The sequence below is a fragment of the Acipenser ruthenus genome, chromosome 11 (assembly GCF_902713425.1).
Source record: "Acipenser ruthenus chromosome 11, fAciRut3.2 maternal haplotype, whole genome shotgun sequence".
Taxonomy (NCBI): domain Eukaryota; kingdom Metazoa; phylum Chordata; class Actinopteri; order Acipenseriformes; family Acipenseridae; genus Acipenser; species Acipenser ruthenus.
Window position 1 is genome coordinate 32,610,215 of NC_081199.1, and position 19,347 is coordinate 32,629,561.

The window sequence follows — 19,347 nt, forward strand, 5'->3', positions numbered from 1 at the left end:
TTTCCTCTCCACCCAGACCGTGGAGCAGATCGCACATGTAATGAGAACATCTGTGAGCACAACTGCACCGACCTCACCGAGGGAGGCTTCATCTGCTCCTGCAGGCCTGGATACGGACCCAGTGAAACAGACAGAAACTCCTGCGCTGGTAAGTCAAGGTGGTAATTAATAGCAAACCTGACTCCCAAACATTACACTTTGGTTTGGGTTTTGAATTAATAATAGTTTGTACAGAGTAGGGATCTGAATCTAACATTAAGACAATGTAGATGTGGAATGGATGTTTTAAGGAAATATTATATTCAAATTCAGTTTTTATTTTTCTGTGAAAAGAGTATTTTTGAATACACAATGTCCTCACTGGGTATCTAAACCCAGACCTCCGGATAATCATTTTAAGTGACTCCCATTTTAAAAAGTAATATATCCTGCAAATCAGTCGGATATTGAGGGTACCCTGTGAACCGTATCTCAAATTTATACAGGTAGGTTGACATTGTATTCATAGATTGTGTATTTGTTTTGTAATGCCAGATATCGATGAGTGTGCTATCTATGGAACATGCCCGCAGGACTGTCAAAACTCCAAAGGCAATTACGAGTGTTTCTGTGCAGAGGGATTCAGATCTGTTGGTGAACAGCATGGAATTGAATGTGCAGCCCCTGGTAAGTGTGAATAATCCAGTAGGTGTCCTCGCAGCAGCTGTCTGCGCAGCAGTAACAGGTATGATAATAGATAACGTTGTTTGTAATGCTGAATGGTGATCTGGATTGTCTGATTTTGTTATGCATTTTGAGAAGCACTAATAGAGGTTTGTAAGAGATTTGAAGTGTTATAGACACAATATAAGCTGTTGTTAATGAGGTTTAAAAACTAATTCAAAATATTGGTTGTTTCTTAGCATTGAAATATTGGTTTATGTTTTGGAAAATAATATCTTGCTAATCAGACGCCAAATCACTTGATTTCTAAGAGTCTGTCTCATGATTTCTGCAGAAGTGGGGTTGGCAATACTGCATTGAAGAGATTACTACAATACTAAAATATAACTATGTAGTATCACAGTTTCCTTGGAATTATTATAGTGTGCATGTGTATTGCACCCATGTACGCACATTATTTACATGTCTGGTAATCAGGATACAATACAATGAGATTGATGATCAGCAGTTTAAATAAATAAAGAAATAAATAAATAAATAAATAAAACCTAATACCAGTAGTACAGTATAATTAGAAACAAAAATGAAGAGTTACAGATTTTGATACAGAATTACACATTGATATTGACACATACGTCAGTGACCGGGTTTGTAACACGGCTATGGATTCTCACCACATTCTCTAACCCCTTGTAGGAAACCCTCCAGTGCTGCTGTTGCCCGACAACGTGCGCATCCGCAGGTTCAACCTCTCCTTGGAGCAGTACTCGGACTACGTTGACGAGGCGGAACACATCCAGGCCCTGGACTATGACTGGGATCCTGAAGGAATAGGCCTCAGTAAGAATTAATACTTGAATTTATTACCATGAAAAGCTGAAGCCACAAGTGATAACAGAAGTCTATTTTATAGATATTTCAGAGAAAACACTTGACGACTCACCACAGAATTTATTTACATGATTGAATGCTTCTCCTGTTTTCAGGTGTGGTGTACTGGACTGTACTAGGACGCGGCGCACAGTTTGGGGCTATCAAACGGGCCTATATGACCACTTTTGATGATGGTGGTAACAACCCAGTGAAGGAAGTGGATTTGAATCTGCGGTATATTGCAAACCCTGATGGGATTGCAGTCGACTGGATTGGGAGGTAGGCTGCAGTACTTTCTGCGAGGTATAAATCATTGATTCATGTTTTATTTTCTATACATTGAGGATAAGTGTACATAAGTGTATACTATGCCAATATCCTGGAATGTTTTGAAGAATTCAGCAGTCATCCACAGCATTCCAAATCTTTTTAGTATGTTGACTAAAATAAACCTTATACATGCTAGCTTATATGATACAAGTTAGAACTACTTCATTCACTACTATTACCCTGAGCTACGCCATGCCTTGTATGAGAGTGAAACACTATTATCAGTTCAGCTTCATAATCTTTTCTTTTCATCATTTACCCTAACGCCATATTGTTGTGTTGCAGACACATTTACTGGACCGACTCGGGGACAAATAGAATTGAGGTAGCCAAGCTGGATGGACGGTACAGAAAGTGGCTGATCCACACAGAGCTAGACCAGCCTGCTGCTATTGTTGTCAATCCAAAACTTGGGTAAGCACATTGGATGATTTTTATATTATTCATTTACATTTTGGTGCAATATATAAAACTTTTTTTTGTCTGCTTTAGAACCATTTTCTGGACTGACTGGGGCAGAGAGCCCAAGATTGAGTCTGCCTGGATGGATGGGAATAACAGACAGGTCCTGGTTAAGGATGGCCTTGGGTGGCCTACAGGCCTCACTATTGACTATCTAAATGGAGACAGGATCTACTGGAGTGACTCCAAAGAGAATATTATAGAATCTATGAAAACCGATGGAACTGACAGGAAAATCGTTATTTTTGGAGGTAACACGAAGAAAATAATTAACTGCCTTTAATTGTTACTGTGAAGTCTGACAAGGTTTACATGTTGCATGCATTATGCTGATATCACACTTTTGAGACTTTAGCATGAAGATGCAATGCAAAACATAATTTGTGTGGTAAAATGTATAATGCAAGAAGAGCACATTTATTTTCTAATGATAAACTAATTATTTTCAAAACGACATAGAATGTTATACTACAAGCATTTCATAATTATTCTTTTTGCACATTCTTTAATAAACCTAGATATTGGAAATCCGTACAGTCTGGATGTTTTTGAAGGACATATATATTGGACAACAAAGGAAAAGGGTGAAGTGTGGAAAACAAGTAAATTTGGAAATGGAGAAAAGGTGAAGGTGCTAACAATAAATCCTTGGCTGACTCAAGTTCGCATCTACCAGGAACATAGATACAACAACTCAGGTGAGACAGTAGACTAAGAAAAGCTAGACATTACTGCTTCTTTATATTTTATAATACTATCTGTGTTGATGGTTATTTCTAGCAATTGGTGGTAATCGTGCTGCTATAGCACGTACAGCTACTATTTCATAGTGAAGTGTTTTGGTCATCAATACAAGTGCCTGTTCATAATGAATTAATGTCCCACCACTGAAGCATTTGATATATATTGTACCCTTCATTTTAACCTAACCTGACATGGCCCAAACACTGCATGCTAAATGCCTGTGACCCAGACTTTCAGTATTTATGTACTGGACAAGCCAACCAATACATATTATATTAAATAGTGGCATAAAAAAAACTTGAATATAATTAACTCCATCTGCTTTCCAGTGCCTAACCCCTGCAAGGCTGTCTGCAGTCATCTCTGTTTGCTGAGACCAGGTGGCTATACATGTGCCTGCCCTCAGGGTGCACAGTTATTGGGCGGAAGCACCACAGAATGTGATGCAGGTACGTGTGAACCACTTATCTCCGATTTCCCTGTATTTCAACTGTAAAGTTCTGAATTGCCTTTTTTACGGTAGCTTTGGTTCTTCCTCAACCAAACATACTAATATAAGCATGAAATGATTTGCAGCTAATAACATTTTCCTAATTTTTTGCATGGCTTTAATTTCCTGCAGCTATTGAAGCTCCACTGTCAATGCCGCCAGCATGCAGATGCATGCATGGCGGAACGTGCTACACAGATGAAGGGGGCCTGCCGAAGTGCAAGTAAGTTCAGCTGTCATGTTACAGTACATGTTATCAGTTGATGCTTAACTGATGCTTCCTTTCATAACTATTTAAACAGCATGTTCATGTAAACTCGTCTGATGCTGCCATTACTTAATCTTGTTAACAGTACATTATTACAATTACTCTGTCAACAGACAAAGGTCGATCTTACTGTACTTGTGCTGAATCGTTAAAACAATGATAGCGCAAAACAAAGTCCATAAGGCACTGCAAGAAGAGTTTCATGTGTTTATCTCCATTTCAGATTTGTACTGGATTCATGGCTACTTTGAAAATGCGTTTTTACAGCAGCTGTAATTGTAATGACCTGTTCAGGTGTTTTTAGATTAGATGCCCTTGCCTTAGTAAAATACACATGTATAGATGTTTTTTAAGAGTACATTAATATCTCATAATGTTAAGAAGATGAAAGGACTTGATTATTAAAGGGATTTTGAAGAAGGTCTGAAGAAGACAATTTTGAAATGACAAGAAAAAAAAACAACAAAAAAAACGGCTGCTTGCAGACTGTGAAACTGCAGGCCCTGAATTATTGTACACTGTTTTACAGGTGTCCTCACAGCTATACTGGAAGTTTCTGTGAAATTGGAAAATCAAGAAGCGCACCTCAAGAAACAGGTACAGCACATACTATAACTGCACACACAAATCCTCTCATGCCAGCAAGGAAACGTCACCCTTTTAAACTGACCAGACAATGGTTCCTAACACTTTTCAAAGCAGGAAGCAGCTTGGTGTTTATAACCACGACCAGTGTGGGACAAAGAAAAAATACATATTATTTATTTACACTGCAAACTACACCAGCACTTGAGATATTGTCAATGCTATTGCTGTTGTGGCACATTCGAGGACAAGGGGGAATTTCACACATCAAGGATTTGACTTTTTTTATATGGTATAAGACTCAATAAAAGGGCTCATCTATATATTATAAATCAATTTGAGTTAAAACCGCTAAATTAAAGCCCAATGTGTCATCTGCTTGTTTGTTTTTTTCTAGCTCTTGCTGTGTTGCTGGCAGTGATTATCATCCTCATCATTGGGGCCCTGGCAGTAGGAGGATTCCTGCATTACAAACGCACTGGTTCACTTATTCCCACCCTGCCTAAACTGCCCAGGTAGAATATATTTCCCATTATCACACACAAAGTACATATTTATTTTCTAAAGGCTTTCTTGGTTTTCCATCACTCATAAAAACTAAAAACTTGACCAATTTGGTTACCAAAACTGTATTAGTGAGAGCCACAAACCACAGCAACCATGCTGAAGCAAATCCTTTTTTTTAAGTAACATTACTGTATTTGATAATTAATTACATAAGTTAGTACTGATTATTTTAAATAATTGTATCTGAAACAGTTTAAGTATTGACAGATTGCTTCTTTTTGTCTACAGTTTGGGTATCTTGGTAAAATCCAGTGAAAATGGTAATGGAGTGACATTCAGATCTGGAGATGATGTTACTATGGATCTGGGACCACCAGGAGTTAGTGGAGTTTCTGTTATAGACAGAGCAATGCAGATGGTAAATATGAGTCTACTGTTTATTGTATTTTTCTAGTTCCCAATAATGTTGCTTTTTTCATATAAAAACACAATCGGCAGTTTAACTGTGTAATTAAGTAATTGAGAGCTCAGTTGGAGTGAAAACCAGCAGACACAGGGGGTTCCCAGGACCAGGGTTGAAAACCACTTCTTTAAGAGAACCACTACCAGAATGCTGACACATAATTATCTGTTTCAAGGGCATTCCATGCAGTGCTTGTGTTTTGAGTACTAATATCTTGTTAAATACCAAATACGTGGTCCTATTATTATATGCCTCATGCATTGTTACTAATTTCAATCATAGAATGAAGACTTTGCTGTGGAAGCAGGGAAACAGCCAGTCACATTTGAGAACCCCATGTACACAACCACAGGAAATGCAGCCAGTGACCCAGCTGTCATTTATGCTTCACAGGTAGGACTGATTTTGGAGGATGTTACTTTGTAATACTTTGAACAGTGATACAAAATTATGTTGTACTTTTGTATGTTTTGTAGTGGGTCTCAATTAACCTATTTAAAAAAAATTAGGTTACAGTAAATGTGAATTCTGAGCAGAATGAAAACTATGAGAACCCCACCTATTCTTCAAAGCAACCTGCAGTGGAAGTGGAAAAAACCCTGGCAAGTATAGAAACGCAGGTAAGCTACAGAATTGCGGTATTGGAAACATTCTCACAAAACCATTACTGATCATTACTATTAAAGCCAGGTCTAAAGATTTTTTGGAAAATGGGACTTCAGTTCTGTACCTACAGTTAAGCCACTTGCTTTCAAGCACTGATGTATTTTTTTTAAAACGCTGATAGTATATTATGCTGCTAGTTTTACCTTCTAGTCTAATTAGAGATACAAGTGCATACGTTAGCAGTAAGCATTAGGTTTTGCCATTACTGTTTTAAACCTTTTTTCTAGGAGTCCAAGTGGAGTTTCTTTAAAAGAAAGCTGAAACCAGGCACAACTTTTGAAAATCCACTGTACGCCGAGGTAAGTATTTTTAATGTGCATACAATGCTTTGAAGAAAAAAACATTTTAATTTGAGAAGATATAGATGATATGTATATAGTTAAAGCTCAATTATACATATATTTTAACTATATTCTGTCAGTTAAAATATAACAAAGGATGGTGTGGGAGTTAGCGTCTGTGGGTGACGAAGACAACGTACACAAACTGGACGTCCAGATGGGAAGAAATGCGGGTTTAAGCAGTGTTTATTGATTCTTGGTCTGTGACCACTTAAACAAGGCGTCTTGACAGGGAAGGGCCAAAATAAAAATAAAAACAGTGGTCCACGCCACCTTGGAGAGGGTGGAGTTGCGTGCATCGCTCCGCCCCTGGCCACACTTCACCCCTGAACAAGGGAGAATGCATTACCCTGCCACAGATGAAATTAATATTAATTATTTTAGATAATAAAAGAGTTGTATCACAATTCACTTTTCTAGTAGAACCCATTAGGGACTGGTATGAAATATGTTGACATCAGTCCCTAGAGGTTAAACTTACCTCTTCTCTCTTTTGTGCTAGATGCATAATGATCAGAACGTGGGAGGTCCTGAGGAAGAAGCCTCTGCTCCTGAACCCTCTCCGTTTTCAACACCGGCAAAGCCGCAAAAGAAAGAGCGGCCGTCAGGATTCACGCCAACAGAGGACACTTTCAGAGACACAGCAAACCTAGTCAAAGAGGACAGTGACATGTAGCCAGGTCTCGCACTTGGGAATCAAAGACAGACTTTCCTTTGCACATAATATATTTTTATATGCAGGCTGGGCAAAACTAGAATAATACTGTCAAAAAAAAACCTTATAGAATACCTATATAGTTGAAAAACCTTATAGAATACAGATTGGAAGGTCTGGCTGAACTATGCCTTGTTATATTTCTTATGCCAATTCTCATATTTTTTATGAATCATTTTTTTTTAATTTTGATGTACTAAATGTATATCTTTGCACTGAACCTGCTAAAAGTAATATTATAAATATGTTGTACATTTGTAAATTTGTTAAAGATTATCTGTCAATGATGTTGCTACTGGAAAGAGACTCTTTTTGCTATAGGGGTACCTGTATAAAGTTACAAATATGAAGAATAAACTGCAGGATCAAATTGGATGGGAGGTATTGGAACTAATAGGTGTGGTTTTGGTGCACACTGCTCTGTAAGACACAGCAGTCTTACTGAAGTTGTATGCATTTCTTCGTACATGTTTATATACCTCATTTTTAGCTTGAGAAACAGAAAACCATAAAAACTGGGATTTCATTTTTTTTTCTCTTGCAGGAATACAGTAGCTATTTGGAAATTGTATCCTAGATTACTTCACATTAAAGTAAACATCCATTTTAGTGGCATGCCAAACAAACATGTTTCAGAAATGACTATTCTTTGAATATCTGTGGAACATTATACTCATCCATATTCAATCTTCACTAAAAATGTATATTTGCATATAAATCTAAGTTATTTTTCAGTAACAGAAATTTAGGCCCACATGTTCAGTGGCGGAAGTGGTAAGCTGATAGTAAACACTGAAAAACAAAAAATGAATCTTAGTGATTTTTCATGGATATTTGCTGAAATCTTTGATTCACCTTTTGGTTTTTAAACAGTCATTATTTTATTTGAATGTATTATCGCTTTGAAAGAGTGGTCCAGTGAAGTCAACCTGTTCTTTTTTTGAAAGGTAGAAGAAGCAGTAACAAACTATGCTGGATTCTTGAACAAGTCCATTATGTTATACCTTATTTTTGTTTTAATTTCCTTTTTTTATTTGGATATGAAAGGTGTCTGGTGTAGTTAAACTGAACACTGAAACACTAAGCTCTTTTCAGTTACCTATGCCAATAATGTGTTGTGACCCTAAACGTTAAGGCCACTTGCCAACATTTTAAAACACACTGGCACAGTTATAGTCTGTTATAATGATTTTTTTTTTTTTTTTACTTTATTACTTTAATAAAAAAAAAAAAAAAAAACTTTATACGAAACAAATATGTAGAACACTTGTGATAATTATGCAGGACACATTTAAAATTCCTACAATGTACTCTAAGTAGAAAACAAGAACTGGAACAAATTGATGCTGCTGAAAAATAATCTAATAAATCTGTTATTTTATCATAGTTCCTTTTGTGTGTGTTATTTTTATGTTTTTTAAAGTTATAGGGGTAGATGTACTAAGATGCGCCAGTCGTAGCGCAAACATACCGCAATTTTCATTTTCATTATGACAGTTCGCAAAGTGCACATTTTGTTAATGAAGAGAGCCGCAATATACTAATTTAAATATTATTTGCGTCATTTTAGCGAGATCTCTAGTGAGAGTTGTGCAACATTTTTTCAAATAAAATAGCGGCAGTTGAGCTGTGGTTTGCTGCAGCAGAGCGTCCCCAAAGGATAATGTCTTTGTTAAATGTAAACGTCATCTGTACAATGCATTCTGTTCCATCTTCATTTTACCTATTTTAATACTGTTATATATATAAAAAATGAAAGGCAGTTTAATCCCATCAGATTCTATAGTGGGGCCCCAAACTTCACCCCCAAAAAGCTTTTCATAATCATACAGTAGCCCCTCACTAAACCGGACATGTTTGTCCGACCATAAAGAGGTGTCGGGTTTAAAAAAAATACGATAAAATCGCACACACATACATTTACAGTTCTCGATGTATGTTAAATATAAATCATTGCTGCTGAAATAACACTAATGTGTTTTGGGTAGGCTACACATTACATTATGTAAAAATATAAATCTGTACAGTAGGCCTATACAGTACACAGTACAGTAGTAAAATCAAATGAATACCTAGTGCACTTTTTTTGTACTTTAGCTTACTGGTAACACAAAATAAATCATGCTGCTGCATTGTACACATTGGTGTACAATGCAATAAAACATTATTTTAAATTGAAACTAAATGATTTTAGGGTTTTGTTTTTATTTTAATTATTATTTTTAACTTCTACTTAGTAGCCTAGACAATTAACACACAATAGATCATGGTTCTATACAGTTGCTCAGAATGAGCTGGAGGGGTTAGTGGCACATGTGTGCAGTCTATTGCTCCCAACACGCTGGGAAAACCAGAAATGTCATAGAAACTTGTTTTGAAGGCTTGTAAGTACACCCTGACTTTAGTGAAAATTAGTTTGTCTCAAATACATTGAGCACAACTGGCAACACACGGGAAAAAGCGGACTGGGAAATGCCAGCAACAATTGTGACTGCTTAAAACATGCTTTCAAAAGTTCTTAACAAATTGATGCAATTTGAAGTGTCAATTGTAATCAGTTCATACATCAGGAAATGGCTGGGAGTTCCACGCTGCCTCATTAGAGTGGGACTTTATGGTAAAGGAATATTGCAGCTACCAGTCTCCGCTCTAACCGAGGAGTTTAAGTGCACCAAGGTAGTCACGCGACAAATGCGTAAGGGAGGCAGCACCTGTGCTGAAAACTGAAAGAAAGTGGGCGGCAAAGAAAGCCGAGGAAGATGCAAAGGCTGCCCTTCGAATTGGTGATATCAAGTTCAGTATGAAAGAGGGGGTCTTGGTCTCAGTTTAGCTCCTCCTATATGGCACAAAGCAGCCCCAGCTCAACAGAGGAAGCAGGTAGTCAATGAGGTGCAAAAGCAAGAGGAGAGGATGAGGTGCGTAAAGGCAGTTTCCCAGGCTAAGCAGGGAGAATGGATGAGATGGAAGAGTGTGGAGCATCGCAAGATCGGCTGGCAAGACCTATGGACAATGGAACAGAGCAGGATCAGTTTCCTCATCAGGTCAACATGTTCTCCCCTCGAAATGTTGTGGGCTAGTCGACAAAACTCAGAGGATGGAAGGTGCCCACTTGAAGACCACAGAGATGTACTCTACTTAGCTCAATCCAGACAGTTGTCATGCTGATGCGCTGGGGAGACCGCACTGTGCTTGATCCCCGGAGCCAGCATCACAGCCGTTTGTGTGTGCTGATGCGCTGGGGAGGCAAAATAAGCTGATCCCTGGAGACAGCAGTACACTTCAGCTATCAACACCAGGCAGAAGGATAGCTACATCTTCAGATGGAAGGAAACGCAAATGGATGGACATGCAGATGGATCTCATTAGTTTACTGTAAAGCTACGTCTTAGTTGGTGCTTATCTTGGCGAGAGCCGAGTTCAAATCAGCATGAAGTTTTAACATCTACTCTCATGTAATGGAAATCATGTCGCAATTGCCGCAGCTTTCGTACATCTCATTACAATATTTTTGATCCCTCATTTGCACTCGGTTGCATCTCCACCCTGTTTTTGTGAATTTCTGCATGAACGCCCAGAATTACATATTCATTTAAGGCAATTAAATTTCTTTAATACATTTCACGCTAGACTTCCGACTGGTTTGCATGTGGTTTGCAATGATTGTGACAGATGCAACACTTTAGTACATCCACCCCATAATGTTTAAACAAGTCAGACACACTACATTTAAATACAGTATAATATTTATTACACAATGTGTTCTTTTAGACATTGTTTACAACAATAAATGGTATGTAACAATACAGATTATAAATACAGATTGTTTTTTAGGATTAACTGTCTTTAACAATGTATATGTATATACTTTTTTTTACACAACACAAAACTCTTCTCTTGTGAAAGGTCCCATGTAAAACAATATTGAATTTACATAGTTAAAAGCTTTGCAGTACTGAAAATGACAGCGATGTACACAGTGTGATGTAGTTTCAACCCACATAAAATTAAGCTTAAGAGACTATATCCTTGGAAGTTAGTGAGGTGCAACATATTCAAATCTGGTTTTCTTTCTAAAAAGCTAAAACTGTAAAAATAAAACACTATAAAGTACTAAACAAAGGGTTAAAGTTTAAATACAATATAGCATTAATGTACTTTGTAACCATGTTCATGCGGTATTTCAAACTTTAATTGATAGAAGACATCACAATAATAAATAAACAGTAGATTGTAGAACACTGCAAACGCTACAGCATCATAAATGTCCATAGTTGCACACCAGCAAAATCTAGTTGCTGCAGACTCAATATGGGTAAGTGAGCTGTCCCAGTTGTGTCCACCCATTGGCATTGACACCCCTTATGAAGTAAAGACTCTTTAATGGGGATTAACTTGTATTTTTTGTAAATTATCAGTGCTATTAAATGCCAACTTTATCTGTTGCCTGCTGGCGTCAGGAGTTGGCAGCAGTGCACGTAACATGAAATCTGCTATGAATGATGGCACATAGGAGAGAGGCAGCCAGAAGAACTTTGCATCCCATCCTGCTCCATAGCGAGTCCTGGGGTACTTTGCTATCAAGGCGTGCTCCATGCAGTTTGTGACCTTCGAGATATCAGAGCTGCAAAAAGTGTTCATCGAGAGACTCTGAGCTTTCAGATCTGGAAGAGAAGATTGGAAAGGTCCAGCTCATGCCAGGAACTATTCCAGAATGGTTATGTTAACTCCAGAAGTTAAATTACCTAAATAGTGGGAAAACAGCTGGTGCTGCAAGACAAATAAACCACAGTGTGTTTGTGAGGATTCAGCCTCATTAGCCAGTACAACTTTTAGTTGCAAGTAGATTAATAGTTGTCGATTGTGTAGTGAATAGAGAAAAAAATATGGCACTACTTTATATTATTTAATTGTAATACGTGTGTATATGACTGGTTATTTAGTAATAATAAACAAGACAACATTATAACTATATTAAGCAGCTTGTATAATACACTACACATAATTGCCTCCTGGAGGTTAAATTTCTATTAGAAGACAAATTAAACAATTTTTACTTACACTTGTCAAAATATTGTACTCCATAGGAGTCCCTGACCTCAGGAGAGAGGCGGTCCCAAAGTCTTTGCAGGTCCTTCTCTATTACTGCTAAACTTGTAACACCAGTCTTGAAGAAGCCAGGCTCTATTATACTGACTTTGATACCAAAATACTGCATGTCCCTCCTGGGAAATAAAAAAAACAAAGTAGGTGTTTAAAAACAGCACTCTCTATTTCCTGAGACTTTTACATTTCACTTAAAAGTATTGGGCATACGTGCAGACAGGACTACGCTCTTTACCTGGTGCAGAAAGATGGCCAATTTAAATTTGAACATTTTAGGACACTGTTACTGACACAGCTACAATACGATACATTTAATGATCCACATTACCTCAAGCTGTCTGAGAAAGACTCCACTCCCCACTTGGATAAACAGTATCCTCCACCGGCAAAGGCCAACCTGCCCATTACACTGGCAACATTCACAACCCGGCCTCTGGCTTTCTTTATCAGTGGAAGGAACTTCAGGGTGATCTCAATCAGTCCTATGAGATTAACGTCAAGAACTTTATTAAAATCTTCCTTTTGCATCCATTCTGTTGGTCCAATTGGTGTTGCTCTTCCAGCATTGTTCACCAGGCCCCAGAGACCTAAAACAGTATAAAGATCAATATTAGTTTAATAAATAACACTTAATCAGGAAATCTAAATGGCTAATATCTTCATCATTTTTAATTACTGAGCATAAATAGCCATGCATTTACTAATAGAATTGTAATTACTGTAATAACTGGTCATTCCCAAGTCAGTCCTGCTCTGACTACTGTGTAATTACCTCGAAATGTAGTTGTGAACAACATTTTGATACCTGTTATAAGTTAATATTATATCAGGTGAAAAAACGGTCCGCACACCGAAGTAGACAAGGTGCAAGTTCACAAGGCTGAAGCCATATATCAATATAGAAATAGAGAGAACCGCGCACTCACTTGCACTCCAAAAATGCAGATCTTTAATTGATAAAAACATATCACTAACATTTCGTCACTGAAATGCCTTTGTCAGGGTGTGAAGGCAGTTCTGTGTCGAAGTGTTGGTGATATGTTTTTATCAATTAAAGATATACACTTTTGGAGCGATATTGAGTGTGTGGTTCTCTCTAATCCTATATAAATATTATATTAGGTAACACTTCTGTAAGAGAAGACACACATTTTTTTTCCTACATGGTCATGTTTTTCTGTTTTATCAGAAAGACAAAATGACTTTATACCTGAAAAAAGGTGATTATATATATATATATATATAAAGTTCCATACTTTTTACTTTATGCTTGGCTGACAAACAGAACACGCCAACAGTGACAAGAATCAGAATGCAAGCCCTCCTACCTTTATCTCCAACTTCAGTCTGTACAAACTGCACAGCTTTCTCAATGCTTTGACTGTCTGTAACATTGAGCAGGACAGTCTTCAGTTTGGGGGAGCTCGCTGCTTGTAGATCTTGTCCTCCCTTGTCTGTCAGACACGAGGCTATGACATTGAACCCTCTCTGGTCAAGCTGCCTTGCCAGCAGGTTTCCAAAACCGGTATCACATCCCGTGACAAAGACATGCTTCTGCTCAATGCCTTCGACTCTCAGACCATCTCTAATGAACCACAAAAGAATGCAGGAAAAAATGGTTCCCAAAATGACTGTCTCTACTGGGTGTGATACAAATGGCTAAAAAAAAAAAAATTAAAAGGAGAGAAATAATCTTTAGTCCTCTGTACAGTAATATTAGCGAATTTAAATGTATTCCTGGGAATAATACTCATGATTCAAAGACTTTGTACAGAGGTATAAAACCAGTTGATGGTTGGTATTTGAGTAAACACATTTCTATGAACCAAGGTTTCTACAAATATCAAAGCAAACAAAAAATGAAGGGCCCTTATACAAAGTCACTGTCAACATGGCATAGCTGTGAATTAACCAAATAGTGAATTATGGAATGGGAAACGTTATACTCTAAATGATGTCAACTAAAAACATAGCAAACAAAATAAGATTAATGTACAATTACAACTTCTGTAATAATTTATAACAAAAAGATAGAAAGACGAAATTAAAATGTTGCACCAGCTAAACTGTTGATCAATTTATATTAGTTACGCCAAGCAGCTTGATAAATATGGTACTTGTTCAGAACTTTTCATTTATTTTTGTTGGTCTTGTTTTAAAATAGAATTGGAATTCTGAACAAACTTGGATTTTTTGGACAATACAGCAGGCATGATAACATCTGAGTAACACAACACATACATACATATTATGTAACAGTTTATCTAATAGTACAGCAGTACTGTGTTTTTAAAATCTATCTAACATTACTTACATGATAACTGGAATACGTTTCTCCATCCATTGCTGTAATAAGGCTGGCAGGTTTGAATTGTTAAAAATCCTGTGCTCAGGAATATGTTAAATATTCCAATGCTTTCATTATTTGCCCAACCTGCGAATTCAAACAGGATTTCCAAGAATGTCTAATTTGTTTAGAGTTCTATGTTGAGTGAAAACTGCCTTTGGTTAAACTGTAGCAATCCTTCCCAATATCTTACTTGCCTACAGAACAAATAAATCCTTGTGTTAATAGTCTAATCCCTATGATACAAAGGGTCAGGATTAGTGACAGCTAATCCACGTGTGTTTTGCAGCTTTCCAAGGTGGCCTCACCTACGGTAACCCAGAGAAAAGCTGTATTGGATGCTTAAAAATACTTTCCTGTAGAAAGGCCATCACCATCCACCCAACGTCTCTTCAAGCATTTTTCTCTGAATTTGGGGGTGTTGTCATAAGATGGGAACCTGGTTGAATGCAAGCTCTTCTGCACAGAGCACAACTGTACTCATGAGTAATCAGACCCAAAGTAATACAAAGTATATGTTAGTTATTTATTTACTCTGTCATTGTGGGGCACTGCTCAAAATGATCATGAAGAAACTGTGATAAACATTTCTGATGTACTGCTTACAAACTGAACTGGATGTAGCTAACAACAGTGTTGACACATCAGGAATAATTAAGCAGAGTGCTTGTGTGACTCCCCTGTCCAGTAATGGCAGAGGGGCAGTACAGAGGGGCAGCTGTGGAGAAGGAATAGCAGCCACTGGGTTTATTTGTCCATTGTCTGTGTTAGCATCACAGTGAAAGACAATGGTAAAATTGGGTTCCTTTGCAATTAACTGCAATATGTGAATGAATTTGGGAAACCATTCAGTGATTCAGTAATAAAGAACAGAAACACTTTCACAGGATGCTTCACAGCTCCTCTGAACACACCAATGTCCATCAAGAGGCCCCCCGTCCTTTATGTTTTACCAGATGGCCAGATTTTGCTGTCAGCTGTGGGTGCTGGTTTTCAGGGGAAGAGGGAGAAGTGACAGCATTACAAAGCTCATAGAGAGTGAAGTTAGACAGTAATTAAAATGTCATAACAAAAGAAACTAGTCTTCTGGAACAGGACCAGAACAGGAACACAGTTGTCAGTTTGCTGTTAGCAAGATCAGTGGCTAAGACACAATAGGCATTATTGTTGTTATTACAATGTGAACTACAGCAGTAGGAAACCACTAGTTTTTCTTTACTGTTACATTCATGTTATAATATTACTTTAATGGCACCAGTTTCTATTATAATTGATTAGTAGCATGAAGAGTACATTGTACTGGAGGTATGCTAGAATTAATGGTTAATTGATTTGGTTGGTTTACACAATTTTACACATCATACGGTGAGGTGTACATGTTCTGTTTTCAAGGCCAACATGTTAGTTTTTTAAGATGGTATAAAACTGTTAATTAATTGTACTTCAGGAAAGTCTTTGAATTAAGATCACAGTAAAAAACAAACAAACAAAAAAAAAACAACATATTCCACGATAGTCCCCTTTGAAGTGGCAGGTTATTAGGCAGTGAGGTCAATTAGTAAGAATATGGACCAGCCTTAAATATTGATGGTGGAAAGATACTACCATAGCTAACAAAGTGCTGCTTCACACTTCCTTGCACTCTTTGGCTATACAAGGACATACAAGCAGGGCATCCGGCCCCCGTCACAAAAACCTCAGCTCTCCTTAACAAGAGAAGGCTGCTCACCATGACCTACGTCCTCTTTATGCAAATATAGGTTTGACATACAGACAGGTGGACAGATGATTGCATATACCCCCGTGTTCTGATACTCACAATGACTATGCTTAAGAATTTCCAAACCAAGTTTCTCAAGATACATAAAAAACATACAGACACCTGTGTGTAGGCCCAGATTATGACACATTTACTAATTAGTGCTAAAGAAAGTAATTGGTAAGTTGCACAATTGTGCAAATAGCTCTTTAGCTGTAGGCAAAACTCAAAACTTAGCTGCAGTCACTGAAAAACATATTAACTGTGTTTTAAAATATAACCAGTAGATGGCGAACATATACCTTGGGAAAACCGTGAAACCTTGAAACTGCCATATTCTTTGTTATTGGCCTTATATAATGCATGACATAACTTGAAACCAACATTCTGATGTAACATTTACAATTATTATTTGAATACCTCGAAATAAATGTAAAATACAATGTAGCACCCTTTTTTATATTTAATACTATTTATATTGGACATATCAAATTGGAACTACTCCAGAATATTATACCAACTTTGGTTTCTCAAATAAAACAAACACATTTAAATATTTGGAATTTTAAATATTTTAAAAAAATATAGACTAATGTAAACTATGTTTAAAAGCATAAATAGTTTTAACAAACACATCACACGCACAAACACGTTTGCATTCCTATATTTGTGGAGACTTCTCATTGAATCTCATTATATTTTTATTTACTACTTCTAACTCCAGTCAGACAAAACTCCACACTGGGTGAAAGTCAACAACAAACTAAGGGGTAGATGTACTAAGATGGGCCAGTCGCAGCGCAAACGTATGTACTAAGGAAAAATATGTTAATGAAAAGAGCCACAATATACTAATTGAAATATTATTTGGGTCATCTTTAAAATACGAGGCCCTGAGGCTTCATTTGAAAGGCGTCCAGATGACTGCCTGAGGGAAAAAAATCACGCAACCTCAATTCAGCGACTAGTTTGAGGTGTGATTGAACGGTCGATGGAATCAGAATTCGCTTTTGGTCCTCTGGGCGCTCCAAACTTCCAATATGCCGCGCACAGTAACACGGGTCTCACAGCTCCTTTTCTCTACACGGAGCGCTCAACACAACGCTCTTGTTTCTGCAACACCAGTCCCTTTCTCCCATTTTCCCGTGCCTTTATTTCCTCTACCAACAAGTAGTTAATTTACTTAATCTGTTAATTTGACAGGACAATTAATACAAAACAGATGCCAGACATTACACATGCATGGGTGCAAGAATCAAAATAACGTTGTTTTTGTTAAATGTAAACGTCACCTGTACAATGCATTCTGTTCCGTCTTCATTTCACCTATTTTAGTACTGTTATATAAAACATGAAAGGCAATTTAATCCCACCAGATTCTATAGTGGGGGCCCCAACCGTCACCTCCAAAAAGCTTTTCACAATCATACAGTAGACCCTCGCTAAACCGGACATGTTTGTCCGACAAGGAAGATGTCGGGTTTAAAAACAATACATTAAAATTGCACACACATACATTTACAGTTCTCGATGTATTTTAAATATAAATCATTGCACTGAAATAACACTAATGTGTTTTGGGTAGGCTACACATTACATTATGTAAAAATATAAATCTGTACAGTAGGCCTATACAGTGTACAGTAATAAAATCAAAAGAACACCTAGCGCACTTTTATTTATTATTATTTATTTATTATTATTTATTTCTTAGCAGACGCCCTTATCCAGGGAGACTTACAGTCGTAAACAAAAAATACATTTCAAGAATCACAGTACAAGTATTAATAGAGTTAAGAGCAAGATCAAATACAATGACTTCAGTTCTAGTACTTTAGCCTAAATCATGCTGCTGCATTGTACACACACTTTTTTTTTTTGGTGTACAATGCAAATAAAAGATTATTTTAAATTGAAACTAAATGATTTTAGGGTTTTTTATGTTATTGTAATTACTATTATTTTTAACTACTTAGTGTCTAGACAATTAACACACAATAGATCATGGTCCTATACAGATGCTCAGAATAAGCGGGATCGGTTAGTGGCACATGTCTGCAGTCTATAATTATTTGTTTATTTAGCAGACGCCTTTATCCAAGGCGACTTACAGAGACGAGGGTGTGTGAACTATGCATCAGCAGCAGAGACACTTACAACTACGTCTCACCCGAAAGACAGAGCACAAGGAGGTTAAGTGACTTGCTCAGGGTCACACAATGAGACAGTGGCTGAGGCGGGATTTGAACCGGGAACCTCCTAATTACAAGCCGATTTCTTTAACCACTGGACCTCACAGCCTCCTAGTCTATTGCTCCCAACACGTTGGGAAAACCGGAAATGTCATAGAAATTAGTTTTCAAGGCTTCTAAGTACACCCTGACTAGTGAAAAATAGGTACTTCGGTGTGCGTCACAAAAATACATTGAGCTCAACTGGCAATAGACGAAAAAAAAACGAACTGGGAAATGCCAGCAACAATTGCGACTGTTTAAAACATGTTTTCACAAGTTCTTAACAAATGGATAATTGTAGTGTCGCAATTGCCCGCAGCTTTAGTACATCTCATTACAATACAATGCAATATTTTTGATCCCTCATCTCCACCCTGTTTCTGCGAATTTCTGCAGGAACGCCCAGAATTACATAGCCATGCTAAACAGCGTTGCGTTGTGTGTAGAACATTTCACGCTACACTTCCGACTGGTTTGTGGTTTGCAACCATTGCGACAGACGCAACATTTTAGACGCACATTATTTTGACACTTTTTTTTTTTAAAGGCATATTTAGTTCTTAAAAATGTGTTTTACAAAGTGGGGACATCCCCACAAAGTCGTTTTTTTCAGGAGTTACTATCATGTGGTGACATTTTCTCCCCCCACACACACATTAATAAAAATATAAGTATCCATGACACAAATAAGACTATAATAATAATAATAATAATAATAATAATAATAATAATAATAATAATAATAATAATAATAAACACATAGCATTATTTGGATACCTACCATATTAATTGTGGTA

The 19,347-nt window shown here is 37.2% G+C and overlaps 2 protein-coding genes across 6 annotated transcripts in view; one reads left to right on the forward strand and one right to left on the reverse strand.

The window, feature by feature from the left end:
* LOC117426690 (low-density lipoprotein receptor-related protein 2-like) overlaps window positions 1–8,493 on the forward strand; it is a 60,756-nt gene extending 52,263 nt beyond the window's left edge. For all 3 annotated transcript variants that reach the window (XM_059033705.1, XM_059033706.1, XM_059033707.1), the window contains 16 exons: window positions 17–148; window positions 535–666; window positions 1,360–1,503; window positions 1,650–1,815; window positions 2,152–2,280; window positions 2,359–2,579; window positions 2,847–3,026; window positions 3,402–3,521; window positions 3,695–3,785; window positions 4,360–4,427; window positions 4,813–4,930; window positions 5,211–5,340; window positions 5,668–5,778; window positions 5,895–6,005; window positions 6,279–6,350; window positions 6,895–8,493. In XM_059033705.1, the coding sequence (XP_058889688.1) occupies window positions 17–148; window positions 535–666; window positions 1,360–1,503; window positions 1,650–1,815; window positions 2,152–2,280; window positions 2,359–2,579; window positions 2,847–3,026; window positions 3,402–3,521; window positions 3,695–3,785; window positions 4,360–4,427; window positions 4,813–4,930; window positions 5,211–5,340; window positions 5,668–5,778; window positions 5,895–6,005; window positions 6,279–6,350; window positions 6,895–7,068 (2,099 nt within the window). In that variant the 3' untranslated portion in view covers window positions 7,069–8,493. The remainder of the gene's footprint in view (window positions 1–16; window positions 149–534; window positions 667–1,359; window positions 1,504–1,649; window positions 1,816–2,151; window positions 2,281–2,358; window positions 2,580–2,846; window positions 3,027–3,401; window positions 3,522–3,694; window positions 3,786–4,359; window positions 4,428–4,812; window positions 4,931–5,210; window positions 5,341–5,667; window positions 5,779–5,894; window positions 6,006–6,278; window positions 6,351–6,894) is intronic.
* Window positions 8,494–10,838: 2,345 nt separating this feature from the next.
* Window positions 10,839–14,787, reverse strand: LOC117427189 (retinol dehydrogenase 7-like). Of its 3 annotated transcripts, none has more exons than XM_059033708.1 (5): window positions 14,525–14,785; window positions 13,539–13,795; window positions 12,539–12,797; window positions 12,166–12,329; window positions 10,839–11,768 (listed from the first exon to the last, which is right to left on the reverse strand). In XM_059033708.1, exons 1-5 carry the CDS (start codon window positions 14,548–14,550, stop codon window positions 11,485–11,487), a joined length of 990 nt encoding a protein of 329 aa, XP_058889691.1. In that variant the 5' UTR covers window positions 14,551–14,785; the 3' UTR covers window positions 10,839–11,484. The 3 variants fall into 3 exon arrangements, with proteins under 3 accessions (XP_058889691.1, XP_033901533.1, XP_058889692.1); XM_034045642.3 differs by having other exon boundaries at window positions 13,539–13,869; window positions 14,525–14,784; XM_059033709.1 differs by having other exon boundaries at window positions 11,737–11,874; window positions 13,539–13,869; window positions 14,525–14,787.
* Between the last annotated feature and the right edge of the window lie 4,560 nt (window positions 14,788–19,347).